The sequence below is a fragment of the Synchiropus splendidus genome, chromosome 19 (assembly GCF_027744825.2).
Source record: "Synchiropus splendidus isolate RoL2022-P1 chromosome 19, RoL_Sspl_1.0, whole genome shotgun sequence".
NCBI lineage: Eukaryota > Metazoa > Chordata > Actinopteri > Syngnathiformes > Callionymidae > Synchiropus > Synchiropus splendidus.
In genome coordinates, this window is record NC_071352.1 from 14,276,263 (window position 1) to 14,295,014 (window position 18,752).

Genomic DNA, 18,752 nt, shown 5'->3' on the forward strand with positions numbered 1-18,752 from the left:
ATCGAGGGCCCCAGAGTGTTTGCTGAGGGGCTCACATGTGCCATGACACAGTTCAAGGTCACTCGTGTGACATCAGGGTTCGACACGCCTCGTACATCATCTCCCTCCGCAGTGGCTGCAGCCGCGAGTCAGGAGTTGTGTAATTCCTCAGAGACGCCATATTCCAGCGGAAGACGCAAACACACGCTTACACAAGTCTGTAAATCTAAACCATCATCATGATAAACATCATGTTGAGTCTGCTTCAGCGGTCATGTCGTGTTAGACCTCGGTCCTAGTCTATTATTACCAAAGACATCAGAGCCAAACTGCGAGCATCAACAATTGAACCCAGCAGATCCATGTCGCTCAACATCAGGAGGTTACCGGGTTCTGATTGTTGAAACTCCAACAGACAACAGACTTAACTTCAATCGTGTAAATTATATACGCACTATAAGTCGTACTTCATACAGTAAATATTTGTTACTACTTTATTCGTGGCATTAAAATGCTTTTTAAAAAAATTGCTGCTGAAGAACCCAGAGCGTGGCACAACAGCTCAAGCGTGGGCTTCTGGGTCCAGTGGTCATTTCATGCTTGCACCATTTATTCATTCAGTAATTTTGTTGCAGTGTTTTAGTAAAGATGTGTGACATGACGGAGGTGTGCGCTGCCTCAGTGCCTTTCTAACACCAGGCTATGACCCCAAAATGATGGCTACACATTGACGACCAGGCATCAGCAATTCTTCACAGTTACTCAGCACAAGTTGATTTCTGAAACATTATTCAGCGGGAGGCACTTTTGTCGAGGCCAAGTTGGTGTCTCATACGCCACAATGCTTTTGACACATGACCAGTAAAACGACCCACCACAGACCAGGAACGATCGGCGAGAGTCTTGGTTTCAGCAGCGACAAACGGTGGTCATGGTGTAGTTGCTGCGTTGACACATCTTCACTTTTCGTTCTTGCTTTCTAAAGTGGGGAACTTGGTCAGCATGTGAGGTTTTGTTCTTGTAACTTCCCAGAAATGAGGAAAGTTGAATAAAGAGGAACCTTCTTCCCAAATGTCACATTTACGCTTCAACTGCAGTATTTTTGTCGGCAGAGTATCAGGTCAGCACACTCACGCCAACATACATTATAATTCCAGCAAAATGAAATATTTCTGGTCAATAAAAGTGACTAAAAGTCATTAAAACAGGAGATAACACATTGTAAGCAGTGAGAAAAGTTTATATTTCAAATGTAGCCATTAGCACAGAGACGCTATGTAGCCAAACGCAAGGCTAGCTGGAGCTAAAGTCCTCTCAGTCTTGGTGAGATACTGAGCAGCATATTTGTGGTGTGATGGGTATTTCCTCACGCGCTTCACTGGTGAGTCGTGTGGTCGCCAAGATCCCCCGTATATCTGGGCCCCACATGAACAAAGTGGATCCGTACCAGAACCACAGTGGCCTGTACAGTATATTCCAGTTCTAAGGTCAGTTCGTATCCCACCAGAGATCGCAGCACATCACGGTGCTCTGCAGTGTTGTGTGTAAAGCAGTGAGGTTGTTTCACGAGGTCAGTGTGTGTCGCCACCTAGTTCCAGAGGATGAACGCCAGAGTTCGATGCCAACTGTCAGAGAAAACTGTGTGATGGTTTCTATTGCTTCTTACTTTAACTGAATCCACATGATAATGACTACTGTTTCGTCAATTCCCTACGTTTTACGCAAAAGATAAATATAAAAAATACCACATGGTGGGAGAAATCCCCACCAGTTACCTACTGGGCTGCGGCCTCTGCTGCAGTGTGTAACGATGTCTGGTTGTTACGGAAGAATTACACAATTCAGAGATGGGGGGAGGGTGGGGGTGAAGACGATGGTGAATGATGCAGCGCTGTTATGTCAATATCAGCGCGCATGGGGCGCGGGGGGTGCAGATGTGGGCGTGGCGTCTGAGAGCCGCGCAGTTGGCCACAAACGAGCCTCCGCTGGTTCAAGGCAGGACACGGAACGTCCCGGTCTGAACTCCGCGTTACAAAAAGGAGGAGCAACATTCCAAGTGGAGCAGAGAGGAGCCGCAGCAGCAGGGTCATACTGAGTCACAGCCCCGCGTGGAGGAAACACGCTGGACCCACGGAATCGTCCGCAGCGCAACAGCCACGAGGACCCGCGCCAGAGAGACGGTAATGTCGGAACTGAACCCAAACATACTCGATCAGCAGCCGCTTTCATTCGGAATCAAAGACTTGCAGCGTTATAAACGGAATTTAGAAGCGTGTGGTCGCGCGTCACTATGGTGTAAAACTGCTTCTTTATTTTTTTTAATCACTGTTTATTTACTATAAATATTATTTACTATATTAGTGATTTATCTTTTTTTTTATCTAGTTGATTATAACTATTATGTCCATTCCGTTATTTTCACAGTGTTGAAAATCGGATTGATGACGAACGTGTTTGCTCATAGCAATGTCGCTTTCCATCAGGTTTAATACGTTTAATGGACAAATGCGTGTGTATCATAAAAGTTGTGTTGAAAGCGGAGTGACATTTCACGACCTGGTTTGACCAATTTGTGCAAGGTTGGAATCAAAGAGTGAACAATGATGGCACAAGTAACTGCTGAAACCTGCTTTCATTTGGACGATAAATGCGGATGTTGTATTAAACTTGTTTCATGCAACATTATGCAACGAAGTGAAGCGCGTAGTAAACGCCGTAGAATCTTAGATTTTAGTCAGATTATAAAATTCCAGTCAGATAAAATCCGGCTGTAATAGCGAGGATTTCACTCGCCGCGGGTGAAGAAAGACGCGTTGAAGAAAAGTTCACGGGTGAAAAGTGTTTTGTTGGACTACCGTAGGTCACTTCAGATTGTTCCCTGCCGCTCCTTTTATTAGCGCTGACACAGAAACTTCGGGAAGAGTTGAAGAAACGCCCTCTGACTGAAGCGCTTCGGCTCCGTTGAGGGCAAATATTTGTTCCAGGCTGTAATTAAAGCAGCATAGTGGGTCTTGTGAGGTGACGGTACAAGTTGCTCCAGTTCTATGAGAGCGATGTAATGGGGTTACATAATCTCGTGTTGTAATGTTATTGCGTAACAACTAAATCCCTCTTTTGTGCTCCGCGCAGCAGTGACCAGCAGGCGGCAGCAGAGCATGTTCGACGAGGAGTCGCAGCAGATGAGGGGGCCGCAGCAGCAGGAGGCGGGGGGCGCAGGGGTTCCCCTGTCCTTCACAGATGAAGCCGTGTCCCTGCTGACCTCCAGCAGCCTGCTGGCCCGCTCCCTACTGGGCCGCAGCTCAGCCATCAAGCGCAAGGAGAGCCCGGCGTCCAGCATCCGCCGCAAGCGCGAGTTCATCCCAGTGGCCCAGAAGGACGAGTGCTACTGGGACAAGCGGCGGAAGAACAACGAGGCGGCCAAACGCTCCAGAGAGAAGCGGCGAGTCAACGACATGGTGCTGGAGAGTCGGGTTCTGGCTCTGCTGGAGGAGAACGCTCGGCTCAGAGCGGAGCTGCTAGCGCTCAAGTTCCGCTTCGGCCTGGTCAAGGACCCCTCTAACACTCCCATCCTGCCGCTCAACACAGCCCAGAGCCCTCACTACTACGCCCCCCGGGGCGAAGGCGGCAGCACGAACCCCGCGGCCTCCCACCACACGGCAGCGGTCATCACTCGAGCGTCCAGAGAGGCTGGGAACCTCTCCGAGGACTCTGGTTTCTCCACCCCGGGAGGCTCCAGTGTGGGCAGCCCCGTCTTTTTTGAGGACCGCCTGAGCGATCAGGGGAAGCTGTCCCCCCACAGAGCGGAGGAGCTGGGCTACGAGCTCCATCCCTCGCCTGCTGACGTCCACCACAGTGCAGACAACCTGAAGAACCTCCCACACAAGCTGCGGTTCAAGGGGCCGGGGAACGGAGAGACGGGCGAGGCGGCGGCGCCGGTCGATATCGGCCACGCCCGACCTAGCCCGGCCGAGAGCAGCGAGGGCCTGTGGCCGTCGCCACTGGAGTCGCCCCAATACCTGGCCAACCACCCCCAGTCTCACACACTGGCTGAACTCAGTTACCAGAGCGAGAACAGTCACCTGAAATCTCAGCTCAACTCACTGAGCGAAGAGGTGGCTCACCTGAAGAAGCTCTTCACCGAACAGCTGTTGGCCAACAACAGAGCAGCGTGACCCGCAGACGTCACAGACTCCAGTGTCACACCTCCTGGTGTGGATGCAAGCGTTCTACAATCCTGTTACCATAGCAACAACACGTCATTCTAAAAGAACTTAAGACGAAACAGCAGGATGTTTTGCCCCTAAAATGACCATGGTAGAGCTGATACTTTTAAACTTTGAGAAGATGCAAGTCCAGTACTTCCAGCCTCCACCTGCTGTATGATATTCAACTGAACCCTCAACACTGTGACAGACATGTAGCGGAACTTGTTGCACCTTCTTCTGAAGCTCGGTGAGGAAAGCAGGTTGTGAAAATGGTCTGATCGAACTTGTAAATAGACTTTCTTGCACACATTCATCCGTTGTTGTGAAGACTTTGTGGCGTCCGCCTCCAGTTCCGGCGCTCTCATCTGCTTCTGTTCACTGTTTGAAGTATGCCTTGTTTTATTGTGTTTTTTCTTATTTAAAATGAATAAAGATTTGAAATACTGATCAACGTGACTCTGTTTTGCAGCAGTTTGCTTATAACACATGCTCGAAATACTATTGAAGTGTTTTTTGAATAGTTTTAATAACTTTAAAAATGAAACAAAAAAATCCCCAAATTCGTTAGTTTTGGGCACCGAATCTATTAAATAATCCTACATATTTATACATCTATAGTCTCTGAATATTTCTAATACATACATGATCTGTGATGAACGTAGTGGGTGTTAGTTGAATACTATTGGAAAGTTATAAACAACCAACTAGGGCACCGAATTATATTCATCTAAAGTCACACAGTTGCTTCAATATGATGATGACGCTCTGTAAAAACGACATTTAAGCTTCTTAGGTTCAAATCTACCTTTGATCCAGTTGTCACGTTCAGAAACACTGCTGCTATGTGAGCACCAGGGGGCAGCAAAGGCAGCATTACTGGAACTACGGCGAAGCCTCGCCCCGCCTCCCAAACCTGGTCAACTCATGTGTTGAATCACTGTATTCTGCTATGGATCACTGGAAACGTTCATATAAAGCAGCGCCAGCACATAAGTTGCCATAGAGACTGGAGCGCAAGCACAGGTTGCAGGATCAGGCTTGGAGACTAAACAAGTGAAGAAAGTCTTGGCCTTTGCCTGTTAGAGATTGGAAGTTCATTTTAATGTCCTTTGTCTGACAGTGACATTACAGCATCAGCAGAAGAGCTTCCTGCAGTATTTGTGTTTCAGTGAGCGAGGGCACCGTCCTTTGCCAGTGCCGAGGTGTTTCACAGTACAAACCATCACGGTCTGTCTCCTCTGAAGGCGTGAAGCGGGAGATCAGGCCTGCAGGTGGAGCACATGCCACAGGTGTGCGTCACTCGCGACACCAGGCTAAGTTTAGCCAGAACGGAAGGCAGCCTTCAGCCTCCGAGGATGGTGTCAGATAAGCAGAGCAGAGCGCGGCCCGGTGACACTCGGGGCCATGCTGCGAATGCTGTTCTGGCTTCTGACAACATGATCTGAGTCTCTACAAAAGAAGTAGCTTTACCCTCATTACACTTAACTCATTAAAAATAATAATGTTTCGCTGTCACACCGCCAATTAAATCCCAGATTTAATTGAGTTTCAAAAGTCACTCGGACACAGTGGTGCAGCTAACAAGTCGCCGCCGCAGGTGAGCAGAGAAACGAGTCATTTACTGATGCTCCACGCTGCCGTCGCACCGCAACCCCCCCACTCTTCTCCCCCAATTTGCCCACCACCCCATTTTTTTTTTCCTCCAGGAAAGGGATCAAGCCTGTTGCTAGGCAGGCATTGCGACAGTTGCCATAGGAACGCTCGCAGACATCACTGGAATGGGGGGGAATATGTTTGGGTGGGGAAAAGGACGGGGTGCGAGGGGAGTGAGAGCGAGGCAGAAAGGGAGCGCGTCTTCATGGGGGAGGGGGATCCAAGTTCACTCCCTCAGCAACAAAGAGGTGCTGATGTGGTATATGCTTCCTGCTTCAGGTTTGAGGGTCACCCCCCCACACACACACCTCCATATCTAACCAGGTGGATGTCAAGTGGAGAGCAGAGGAAAACACACACAAAAGGGGGTCAGACTGACCTCATTTCAGGTAGCATCACATAAAAGCATCACAGTCTGCGAGGAAGCAAGTGCACATTTATCTGTGCATGTTGTTGGAAGCCTGCTCATCCTCGTGGTCAACGTGACGACAGTTCCCACCCAGTACAGTCCGTTTTGCCAGGTTATGTCTCCACTTGGAGTCAGAGGCGGGATGGAATGTGAAGAAGCATTGCCATACTGTACTGCCACGGTGTCTGTTGTAAGAGAATGCTGGCCCCCGACGCTCCAGGGGCCACACCCCACGTGTGAGAAGCTCAGGAAGCGGGTTGTACATTCACACCAAAGAGAAGACAGAAAAGCAACAGATCTACCTGTAAAGTTAACGCAAGCAAGTTGCGCAACAGTATGGGAGTGGGGGGTGCGACTGGTTTGGGGCAGGTCAGTGCAGCCATCTTGCCACCAAGCGCAAGTGCCGCAACAAGTTGCACTTGGTTTTCCATGAAACTGGTCATTTCACTCATGATCCCTCCAACAATTCACGTTCAAAATGACAACTTTCAAAATAAAAGTATTTGGAATAAGACGAGCATCATTACGAAACAAGTCATCGCCACGAGCTGAAGTCGTGTCAAACAGAAAAGAAAACTGTCCAGCGAACAAATAAAACAACAGCCAATTATCAGCGCAGTGAGGCAGGAATCTCTTCCAGGAAATAAAAACCAATTACAGCCCGAGGGCCAAAGTCCTTCACACACTAAAAGAATCCCGATACACGTGACAGACAAACACGTTGTCACGGCAGCGACATGAAGAAGCAGCAGGAGATGAAGCACCGGTGACGAACACAGCGGCAGCTTCACTCGGCTCAGTTTGAATCTCGGCAGCACGCAGAGTCCCTCGGCAGAAGCTCCACTGTCACCAGGTCTGGAGCCGCGCAGACGGAGATGTAACGCAGAGAATCGCAGCCAGATACAGTCGAGGCCGCACTTTCGCTGCTCTGCAGCAGCTTGTTTTCAACCATAAACAGAAGTATCGGGCCGATGTGCCTCCAAGCTGGAGGGACTGAACCTTTGTCCTGGTTACAGACCACACTCCAGGAAGCAAGCGAACCAGATTTGTTTCGCACTGTCATGGTCTACCGCTGCATTTACACACTCATTCCTCAAGCAGAGCGTTTTGGAAGGAAGTGGGACAGCAGAAAATCTTCCAGGAACATTCCCTGTTTCCCATCCGAGGTGAGGTCATGGTGGCTGCAGGTGACGGCCTGGACCGACTCTTCTGAAGGAACAGAGGTGTTCCTGGTACCATGGCCCTGACCCCCAGCTCAGACATCTCCAACTGCATTTACCATCTTGTTTTTTCACCACCAAAAGTTGGGGAACAGAGATGAACCACCAATGCAGAGCTTTGTCTTTTGGCTCAGCTCTTTCTTCACCAGGAGCTTCCATAACTGACGATGTGCCCGTCCAAAAAGGAAGGGCACATCACCACTAGCGGAGCATCTGATCCTGCAGGGTCAGGAGCGGAGGGCTGGTGCAGCTCAGAACAAATTAATATTTCAAACGAGTCTTTCATCATTGACTTGATCGGATGGACCAAAGTGGAGCAGAGAGAGGTTCTGATCATTTCCTTTCCCAGACCGTGTCAGGTGGCTCTCCACTGGGATTGCCACAGACCAGGGAGTCAACTAAAGAGGACCTTGTTAGATAAGCCAGCGGCACAAACACTGATCCCTGCAACATTCTCTTCTGTGAGCAAGTTCTTCAATGATCAGATGGTTTCTGGTGGTGTAACTTCAGTCACTGCTGTATGATCTGCTCAGGCAGGATGGGATGATCAACCTGCTGCCACAGTCCCAAACGTCCCACCAACTGCGGTAGGTGGCGCTAGGACAGATGGGAGTCTGGATTATTGTGGAGCTGGTGACACCTGGGCCCAGTCAGGGCCGCACTTGTCTCCATGTTCTTGCTCCTTTTTGGGATTTCCACCTGATGTTTTGTCTCTAACCTTCTTCCTGCTATCATTGGCCTTCATCTGGACTCAGCCCCGCCCCTTCCAACCCCCCTCCCCAGCTTTATCTGCTACAGGATTGGAGGGGAAGGGGGGGGGGCAGTAGCACCGGCAGAGAAACAAAAACGTGACTAGGCACCCAAAGCGCCTGTTATGCAACAGCTGACCTACTAACATACATTTAGGCACTGGCTGCGAGAGAGAGCGGAAGAGAGAGAGAGAAGGACTGGAGTGAGGGAGGAATTGGAGCAAATGAGGAGTAGCTCACTCAAAACAAGCACGGCTGTCATCACTGCGCTCACAGTGACCCGTCATAAACGGAGAGGTTTGGAATCACAGCACGCGCGCCGACTTGGTGGATAGTGAGGGGCCAGGCTCCAGGTGAGTGTCCGTCGTGTTGCACGCTTGTGTGGTGGCTGTTTGAAGACGGGTCTGAGGAGAGAGAGCGAGCGCACGCTGTGGCTGAACCTCGGGCCAGCTCTTCACACGGCGCTGACGGGAGACAGCCTCATGAGCTCTGCTGTCTTGCTCAAGGGCACTTAGGCAGTCACAGCTCTGCTCAGGAAATCCACTTGGACGTATGTTGACAGACAGTTCTGACATCTCACAAGCATAAGGTCATAGGTTCAACTCTAGTCTGGGGTCGAGATGTTGAGGCGGTTTCCTCCTGGTGCTCCAGCTTGCTCCCTTTTCACACTCAAGATTTAAGTCCTTAAAGATAATAATTGTCCAGATCCTTTATGTCATTGATAAATGAGTTTGCAGTAAAAGAATTGATCTGCTCTTCCAACTGTAATAGTAAACATGAATCATTTACAGCTGTAACTGCCAAAAACAAACAATGATTATTGTAAATTGTATATTATTATAGTTATTACTATGAATTATTAATTCCTATAATGCAACTAATACAGATTTTTTTTCCAACAAATACTAATAATTTTATAGTATTAGTATTTAAAACACTCTTAATAAAGATACTAGTTTCCACATCTGCAGTAAGAGTTGTAGTACTGAACAAGTACTACAAATACAAGTAATGTGAAGTACTGTTAGAATTCAGTGCAATATATGAGCGTATGCGTATAATAGATTGGATTTTTCTTGTCAGTTGAAACGCTACCGACATTGACGGTCATATTCCAAACTCCTAATGTAGTACTGATAATAGTGTTGATGATAGCGAGGTGCAGTATTGGGCGCACTCGTGAGTGGGAGCCTGAGAGCCGGGCCGGTCCTCCCTGCTCTGTGGGTTAGTAGGCTACAGAGCGCAGCCAGCTGGAAAAGTCCCACGCAGCAGAGCGAGGACACACTTCTGCTCGTCACGTGTAGCAGCAGCTCTTTGTAAAAGGTTACCGCGGCTGCTCGGTTTAACCCTTCCCTCCCCGCCACGGCAGTGCGGCTCCAGGAAATATCCCTCTTTCTGACTCTCGAAACACCGCTGGAGGACGGAGGATGTCGGCGCGGAGCGGCTCCGGCGAGCGCGAGGTGAGCCTCGGAACACATCTGGCTCGGATGTGGGTCAGTGGACCGGCAGGTGAAGCGCCGGGCTCCCGATCGTTTTTTTGTCTGGTTCATCGGGGACACGCGTGTTTCTCCGGATCCCCGGGTTGCGACGCACGATCGCGGTCTGTTTTAGTGCGAGCAACAAAGGAGGCGTGCGGGGAGAAGAGAGCGCGCTCCGGAACCGAGACGCGGGTGGCGGTGGTCCGCTTGTTCTGGAATTGAACTTGAGCTTTACTGCTGCGTTCCAGCAGTCGAGCCAACACACGCACTCACGTTCATTGGTTTTGCGTGTTCTGGCTTTGTCCTCAGATATTTCACACTCAGCCTGAAGATACAGTATGAACATTGCACGAGCTTATGCGAGATGACGTCTGCGCTGCTCTGGTTCCAGGTGTCATGGAGACAACAGAAGTCAGTCCACGGCATGTCTGTGGCATGATTTTAGCGTGTTGCGGCTCATGTTTCTGCACCGATGTTAGCATTGCCGCTATGCTAGCACTGGTATATGAAAGTATCCCTGCTTCTCATTAGTTATGAGTTGGTGAACGTTAAATACGTAAAGGAAAACAGCAATTTTATTACACTGAAATTCTGTGATTAACCTTATATTCGATATTTTCGCACCTCGGCATCAACTCTGAACCGATTAATTGCTTCTTCTCTGAAGCGCGTCATAAACATATTTTATACAGCTCAGTTTAGCATTAGTAGCTGGCCAGATTCAAGGGATTAGAAGAGTCAAGTTTACGTCCAGCCGTGGAAGCACCTAGCGCTTCTACAACTTCAGACACGTCGTTTTGTTATGCTTTGCTCCGAGTATAGACGCGGCACCAATATCCGGCACCTGGGTACTGGTACTCGAAGGTACTCATTTTCAGTACCTACATAGAGTACATACAGTAAAATGTATTAATTTGATGAATAGTAGCGTATCCTTCTTTTAAAATTAACGTACTCATTACTCTAAATATAAACTTCAGGCCAGTGCAACACTCGACATATTGGCCTGGCACAGACGAAGACGATTGCAACGGCGGAGAGCTAGCGCGTCCCTGTTTTCACCTGTGACACAGCGCTCTTTGTGAACGCCTAATTTACCAGTACTTTAGGTTCCAACAGACTCGCATTATACCCGACATACCGAGAACTACTAACCCCACGCGGCAGAATCTTTGTCGAAAGTTACGATGCTAACTACTACTACTGTGATATGGACAAGCGTCATGACACAAAGCTGTGATCAGATGCGGCTTTGAGGAGATTGTACCCTTTGATTTCACATGAATCGGTGTTGTACCAGCAGAATGTGGTCAGTACCAACAATAGCACCGACTTCAGTAACCAACCGAGTTATGCTAGCATTCCAGCTCGTGTCACAATTAGACTTAGTAATTGAGCGATCTTTATTAGCGTGACAGTGTTGCATGAGATGACACGCAGATCGTGAATGACAATTGATGGGTTATATTTTTAAATAACTCTTGAACAGGTGCACAAAAATGATTCAATACAAGATGGCATCAGATCATGTCAACTTAGATGTGCATCGCTTTCCATCTGAGCTTGTCAAAAGTCAAACTCGAGCGTTGCGTAATAAGATGAAATAATTAAAAAGGATAAAAGAAGAGGGCAGATTATGCAACCTACGGAAACCCATGGTCTATATGCAGCAGTGCGCTTTGCAGCCGAGCCCTGGCAGCCAATGGGTTGGCTCCCTCTCACTGGGTCTCCATGCCAGCTGCAAATGTAGGTCACATCAGTCCGGCGGGAGGGGTGCGAGTGTTTGGGGTGGAAATGGAGGGGCTGCATGCACCACCGACTCAGACCCCCACCAAAATAAACCCCGGTCCATGACAAAGGAAGGCATGACTTGAGGTGTGAAGCCACCTGCATCAGCCCGTCTGCGAGCTTTGCAGCGCGCTGATAAAAAATGAGGGTCATTCTTTGTTATTGTGCTGCGGTTTGGCAGCCGGCTGTAAAATTACAGCGTTTAGTAGGCCAAGGGAGCACATGTGACTGATGAAACACATGGACTCCTCTGATGGTTTTTTTTCTTTCCTTTTCGAGAGCGAGGGTCGATATAGTTTCTTGGAACTGGGATCCGGCTTAAACAGGACTCCACCTTGCTGGCAGGCAGCCCATGTTCTTGACACACACTCTCCCTTTTTCCCCCCTGAGAAGATGAAGCTCCCGGAGCCCGCCCCTGCCACGACCCCCAACCTTCCACCACGTGTCATACATTGCATTCTTCTCAGGAACATTGCTGTATTTTGGGGAGGGTGGGGGGGGGTCGGACAGTTTCATCATACACCTCCCCTCCTCCTGCTTTGTATTTAGGATCTGCTCCTATTTCCTGAAAATGCTCCACTGAAACACGTGCAGGGTTTGAACTCAATCCACTGTTTCCAAAGTGTGTTTCCACATTTAGACTAGTGCGGTGTGGCCCCCGTGGCCGCCCGAACGAATGGGATTCTTTTCCTGTGCTATCATTCCGCAAGTGCCACGGAGACCCGCCGATGACACGTGAAGGAAATATGATAAATTGGAAAGAGTAAACTAGGTCACGGCGCAGAGAAGTAGGGCTGAGCCTCAATGCAGGTTTGTTTGAGAGAGAAATGGGACACGTATTCATGCAAACAAGGTAGTAGTCGGATGGAAACAGTGGAGCGATCTTCTAAATTCAATCCGAGGGTTCATTCATGCGTCTCTCCCTTGCAGCAGGAGAGATACGCAGCGATTGCTGACGTCAATCCAGGCGCTTTTGTTTGAGGGTTTTTTTTTTTTTTTTTTTAATCTCCTGCTTTTAACCGTGTCAAGATACTGGCCGAGCAGAAGGGGAACAAATCATATGATTGGCTCCTCGGTCTGTTCTCCCACTTTTCCGTTGCTAGGGTGACACATTCCTCCTATTGATGCATCAACAACGAGTCCCAGCCGCCCTGCGCTGATTGATTCTTTGACTCAACTTGCTATATTTAGATAAACATCTAATTCCACACGCCTAATGTTTATTTTGTTGGTTTGTTTTCCCAATGGCTTTTTTTCCACCTCCGCACTGACCTAAATTGAATAGAGCCCTGGAGTGTTGACAGAGAGCGAGCGGTCCTCCGTTTCTGGGTCAGTAGGACACAGAAGAAAAAGGCTCTCGCCTGATTCTCCGGCCCGACGGGCACATGTCGAGAGAGGCTCACGAGAAGGACGTTAAACCACCCAGTCAGGTGGAAAGAAGAAAGACTGACGGTTGAACAGAAGTGGGTCGGCTGATGCCGCCTGTTTCTGCTTGGGAAAAGTGGCTGAAATCCATAGGAAGACCATTGCATAATGTGTAGGACACAAGCAAGCGAGGGCCGGCGAGGAAGCGGGACAAAAAGACGCTGAAGTCGTACTTATGTAGTGGAACCCAGGAGTGCAGATGTTGAGTAACACTTACAGCAGATGTGAGGCAACAGATGTTACACCATTTGAAACGCTGATCTCTAGATCAGGCCTGTTGTACGTCACCGCCGCGTGAATTACGTGATGGAGAGGAGCCATGATGCCGGTCTGCCTGCACTTCCTGAGACGGCAGTGGCAAGGATCTACGGTCTTGGAGTTCAAGGCCAGGTTCTGCTGGTTTTTGTTTCAAGCGTACATAGTTTAAACATTATACACTGGTTTAACTAGCTTGATGACCTGCACCACCCGGGGCCTTGGAGGACCAATGCGAGGCAGAACAAAGTGATGAGCATGTGACCATGGCAGACAGTCACGACTACTATAGCTGTGGACCCTTGTTTTTTTGTTGTTGGGGCTCCGACTCGGACCGGCTTAAATACAATTCCACTCAGTGCAGTTAGCTTTTGCATAAACAAACAAGCTAAAGAGTTGTTTACTTGTGAGCATGTGCAGCAACATGCACGCGAGTGACCCAATTCATTATTTCAGGAAGTGTCTGGTGTTGATATTCTAATCTGACCTGCTGACACATATTTCATTTCCTGATAAAGATGAAGAGGACGGCAGAACTTCTGCATGTAAATACAGGCAGCCTTCAGAAAGTGGGTCGAGAAACCTCTCAGAGTTTGAGGAATGAAGATTGGTTGACAGGATATTTAGTGGGTGATCGGTGGTGCGTGGGCCGGCAGGTGTCAGACAGGATGGAGAAAAGAGGCCAACAAGTCAGTGCTCCAATAGATAGAATGAAATCATCAAGAGTGACGGATAGATTACCACACGGATGTTTCAAACTTTGCAGTGATGTGGCGGGTCATCCCAACTTGATTTGGCTCACTATGTTGATATATGCTATAGCTGGCCAGCTGATCGACTCGGATGGTGAACTGCGAGGCTCTAATCAAAGTGACTTGTTTTCAGGTCTTTTCAATATGAAATCAAGTACGAGTCGGCCTTGTCATAGTTCCTCTTTTCAAATGTTATCAGTGTTGTTTCTCTTTCAGACCTCCATTCTTTCCAGGAGGCCCTTGACCTATATTTAGCGATGCTCCACCTCTCTTTCGCCCGCCCCCCCACCCTCTCCCCAAATCTCCTGGCCTAATCTCAGCCTCTTTATCTTTGACCTGCACTGCCTGCTGCCTTTGTTTGCATTATCTGCTCACTCTGCATCATTGATTTGGCATTGAGTTGTTTTGGCGTAGATTTCTGCCCACATTCCTTTGCGGATGAACACGTGGTGGGCGGGGGCTGTGGTGCCGAAGCGCCGCTCGCAGACGGGGGTTTCTAAATGAAGAAAAAGCAGTGGGCTGGTCCCGACGAATGCTAGAACACCATTAGAGCAAGTGACTCACTGTCTGGTGCGATCAGCCCGCAGGGGATCAGCTTTGGATCGGACTGCAACACTCGCTTGTTTCAGCACTTCTTCCCCAAACGTGAGGTCGGATTATCAAGTGACAAAATCAAAGTGCAATGAACTCAGTGCCCACGTTACGTCACAAAAGTCAACATCAGCATGTCTGGGCCAGGGTCAAGGGTCAGGGGCTCCAGACTGAGCAGATCAATAGCCGGGCAAGAGGTCAGACGGGGAGGTCTAGCGACCACTCACTGGTTGCCGGGGGATACGTTCAGTCAAAGACAGACATGCTGAAAGACTGGAGAGCAAAGGGGCCGTCGGCAGAACGTGAGCTTTGATCAGAGGGAAAACTCAGAATAGAAAAGCCAAAGAACGACCTAAAAAGAAAGTATTTTAAGCCACGCTAAGAATGAGTAACGCAACACCAGTGGTCCACGTGGATTAACATATCTTTTCCCATCTGTTTTTATCTCTGCAGCATTTCATCTGGCTGTCGAGGAGAGACAGATGAGAGGGAGCGAGAGCGAGCCTCCCCAAGAGACTGACAGAGCGAGGTAGACGGGCCGACCTACATCCTGCTGCTGTTTGAACAGAGATCTGGGACACTTCTGCGGCAGCCTAGCTCAGTGTGTCACCCTCGTGCTTAGCCTTAAACAGCTAACCAGCGTATCCAAGTGGGGTGAAGAGGAAACCTGCCCTGCACACTACCCCGTCACAAACTTCAGAACTGAACAGGGACACCTCACGTGGATAAATGAGGGTTTCTATCACTGATCTACAGCTGTTCTTGATCTTTTTGGCCAATTTGGACACATAAGTTTCCAACTCCACACCAGAAGAACGACGCAACAGTGTTTGGTGTTTCACCACCACCTCCAGCCCAAACCTATCCCCGGCTGACCCGGCAGCGTCTCAAACTGGCTCCCAGTCGACCAGAATGGAAAATTTAACTTCTGCACTTAAAAACTCAGGGAACAACCTTAACTGCCTTGAGACCTTCAGTAGCTATGACGAGTCGATGCCCTCTCACCCAGGGACTCCCAGTCGTATAAACCGCCTCATCAAGCCCAAACAAAATATGGCCTGCAGAAAGAAACGCGAATTCATTTCCGACGAGAAGAAGGACGCCTCCTACTGGGAGAAGCGCCGCAAGAACAATGAAGCTGCCAAGCGCTCGCGGGAAAAGCGCCGTCTCAATGACATGGTCCTGGAGAATCGTGTCATCGCACTGAATGATGAGAATGTGAGGCTGAAGACTGAGTTGCTCCAACTGAAACTGCGGTTCGGGCTCATCACCACCGCGTCATACATAGAAAAAAGCCAACAGATTGGAAGCGGGAACAACTTGGTGAACGGAGGATCTTCTTCATCGTCGTCCTCCTCCTCCACCCAGTACTACTCTAGCGGTTACTCCACAAGTTCTCAGGTCATGATGAACTCAGACTCCTCTGAAACGGAGCAGTCGGGCCGCGGTGACGGCCACAGGCAGCTGGTGAAGTATTCCCCACGTGGCTCCCTGTCAGACATGTCCGACGGCTCGTCCAGGGACAGCCCCGAGCCAATTCCGTTTGAGATCAAAGAGGAGGGAGACCGGCTAGAGATGGACATCGCCAACGGGACGACAACCCAGATCATGTTTAACATCCACCGTGGTTTGGCCCCTTTGCCAACGCATCACCAGTTACAGCAGCACTCTCAGGAGCTGGAGGCTGCTTATCTCAGCCAGCAACAGCAGCATCTTCACCAACAACAGCCGCTCCCGGAGCCTGTTACCACTATGAATACTGGCGGGCAGCCAGCCCCTCACCCACCTGCTGCACAACGGAGTGTCATTCTCTATGGCTCCAGCAGTGCTCCGTGTCCCGTGGACAGCCTGTCGAGGTCCCAGGAAATGGATCTCCATGTCTCCCAGAAGCACATCAGCAGTAGCACCCAGGCATGTGTCAGCAAGCCCATGGCAGAAACCTCTGCTAAGAGTCTTGCTGAAATGACTAAGCATCTTGACAGGAAGCCACTAGATGCGCCAACAAATGAGCTCTCTGAAGACCAGGCAGAGGCAGCGTACCGAGCTTGCCAAATCCCCCAGCCGAGAGAGGAGCCCCAGCAGGAGTGTGACGCTCATGAAGAGCTCTTCCGCAACCAATCCCACCTGTACCAACACCTCCAGCAGCCCCTTCCCTTGTACCACAGCGCACAGGACGAGGAGCCTCCTGTGCTGACTTACGAGGGAGGCTCTCAGAGCGATGCCTACTACAGGGAGCAGTCGAGCAAGGAGACCTCATCCAGCGATGGAGATCCACGGAGTTCAGACAAAGAGGCCTCGACTGATGAGGACGAGTCCCCTTCATCCACCTGCTCGCTCCATCAGCCAGCATCTCCTCAAACCTCTCAGGGCTGTGCTCAGGCTCGGGATCAGCAGGGCGAGGTCAAGGGCACAGCGTTGCCCCACAAACTCAGACTCAAACACCGGGCAATGAGCAACGGTAGCAGCGGCCATTGCTCTGGCCAGGAGTCTCCCTCCAGCCCCCCATCTGCCACACCACCTCCCCTCCCCCAGCATACCTACCTGTCCCTCCCGCCACAGCAGCACGTGAAGCGTGAGAGCTTCAGCTCTGGCAAGCAGGCGGCGCCAGGGGAGGCCACACGGAGAGAGAACGGGAAAAAGGAAACAGGTGGACACAAAAACAAGATGCGAGATTAAGTGAGATGGATTTTTTACACTTTGTCAGCAGTTCTCCTGCTTTGTAAAGACAATGCCTCTTGTGTAACTAACCTGCCGCCATGCCTTTGCCCAACAATCAAAACCACTTCTGGGACAAGAAGTTGGGGCTTTTCTACAAGCACAAATGTCACCAAAAAGGCTTGTAGGAATGTATCATAGCTGTAAATACTGTACAGAGTTCTCATTTCTTACGTCCTCTCCATACTGACAGAAGCACTTTTGTTTATGTGGTGAGATGAGGGATGGAACAACCTGCTTTTTCTAGTTTTTCCTCATTCAAACATCAGCAGAAGCACATTTGATCACAACAAGAATGTAGACACACAAACCCGCTCAAGCTTTACCAGTACTAGAGATGTGGTACATATCTGACTGTAGACAAACATGTATAGCCTTAATTTAAATCAAATGCAACTGGGGATTTTCCCTCGACCAAAGAAGCACCGACATGACCCAAGATCCAGTTCCAGACCTTTTCCCTGACCCTACCTCTACCCAAGCCCCGCCCCACCTCTTCCTTCATTCTCAGATCATTTTGCATCTCCTTTATTTTTTAAAGCACTTGATTTGTACAGAACTGTGATATATGAATATATGTACGTAATATAAATATATATTTTGAACTACATTTGGATACAAATTGAACAAACCAATGCAACAAGGATCAGCAGTGAAAACAGCCGCATTGTTGCACCCAAATTAACTCGCCTCTTCTGTGATTGTTAAGATGTGGCCGTCGGAATCCAAGCGTGACCCACGCAGAACGGTCATGTGGTATCCTGAGGCCCAGGTCTCGATAAAAATGTCTCAAACCTTTAACCAGCCTTTAACTACTTGGTGGAACTCACCTGCTGCAGGCTATAAGCCCTTTAGTTTATCTGAGCTTTATCAAGCGTATGTCGTCATCCTTCACTGGCCCTGTGTATTTATTTCCTCTCTTCTCCACATCACTGTAGAAAAAAGCCCACAGGAACATAGACAGAGAATGTGTACAGTGCTAAATGGATAGCTAGGCTCATGGGGGCGCCCAGTGAGGAGGTTCCTTGAGAATCAATTGGCATTTCCTTATGTTAAAAGAATCCGCCTCGGCTGGGCAGTGACAAGTCGCCCGCCTTTCATCCAAACAAAAACAGTCTATGTACCATGTTTGGCTTTTTGGTGCGAGTGTATAAATGTAAATTCCTCCTCCCTTTGAGCGACACTGTACGTTTATTTCATCATTTTTATATTTTCATTGTGGTGTTGTCGTCCAATACTGTATACCGTGTCTTTCTCCCCCCTCCTGACCGTGATGACATGTATTTGCCTCATACCCAACCCCGTGTGTATTAATCAGTAATGTTTGTGGTTTTACTGATGGTTTTTATGAAACGTTAAAAAAAAAAATCAATAAATAAATAAAACGGCACAGATCGCCTGGTGTTTCCAGATGGGTGGCGGTGGGTGTGGTCGGTTACTTAGTCTGGACATGACTGTGTTTGTAAAGACACTAATGTTCCATGTGGAAGATGGAAGCATTTCAAGATTGAAAATAAAAAAAGAGGATTGTTG

The 18,752-nt window shown here is 49.1% G+C and overlaps 3 protein-coding genes across 4 annotated transcripts in view; 2 read left to right on the forward strand and 1 right to left on the reverse strand.

The window, feature by feature from the left end:
* The window catches only part of LOC128750804 (ral guanine nucleotide dissociation stimulator-like 1), a 53,495-nt gene that overhangs the window by 3,907 nt on the left and 30,836 nt on the right, over positions 1-18,752 (reverse strand). The window lies entirely within an intron of this gene.
* Positions 1,958-4,642, forward strand: nfil3-6 (nuclear factor, interleukin 3 regulated, member 6). Its single transcript, XM_053851339.1, has 2 exons — positions 1,958-2,159; positions 3,109-4,642. Exon 2 carries the CDS (start codon positions 3,135-3,137, stop codon positions 4,149-4,151), a length of 1,017 nt encoding a protein of 338 aa, XP_053707314.1. The 5' UTR covers positions 1,958-2,159; positions 3,109-3,134; the 3' UTR covers positions 4,152-4,642.
* nfil3-2 (nuclear factor, interleukin 3 regulated, member 2) lies at positions 8,370-18,609 on the forward strand. Of its 2 annotated transcripts, none has more exons than XM_053851335.1 (2): positions 8,370-8,568; positions 14,958-18,609. In XM_053851335.1, the coding sequence occupies exon 2, from the start codon at positions 15,417-15,419 to the stop codon at positions 17,178-17,180; it is 1,764 nt and encodes a 587-aa protein (XP_053707310.1). In that variant the 5' UTR covers positions 8,370-8,568; positions 14,958-15,416; the 3' UTR covers positions 17,181-18,609. The 2 variants fall into 2 exon arrangements, with proteins under 2 accessions (XP_053707310.1, XP_053707311.1); XM_053851336.1 differs by lacking the exon at positions 8,370-8,568 and adding an exon at positions 8,598-9,675.

Bases quoted from the DNA above. Each gene is read 5' to 3' on its own strand.
- nfil3-6 (XM_053851339.1), top strand. From the start codon at position 3,135: ATGTTCGACGAGGAGTCGCAGCAGATGAGGGGGCCGCAGCAGCAGGAG.
- nfil3-2 (XM_053851335.1), top strand. From the start codon at position 15,417: ATGGAAAATTTAACTTCTGCACTTAAAAACTCAGGGAACAACCTTAAC.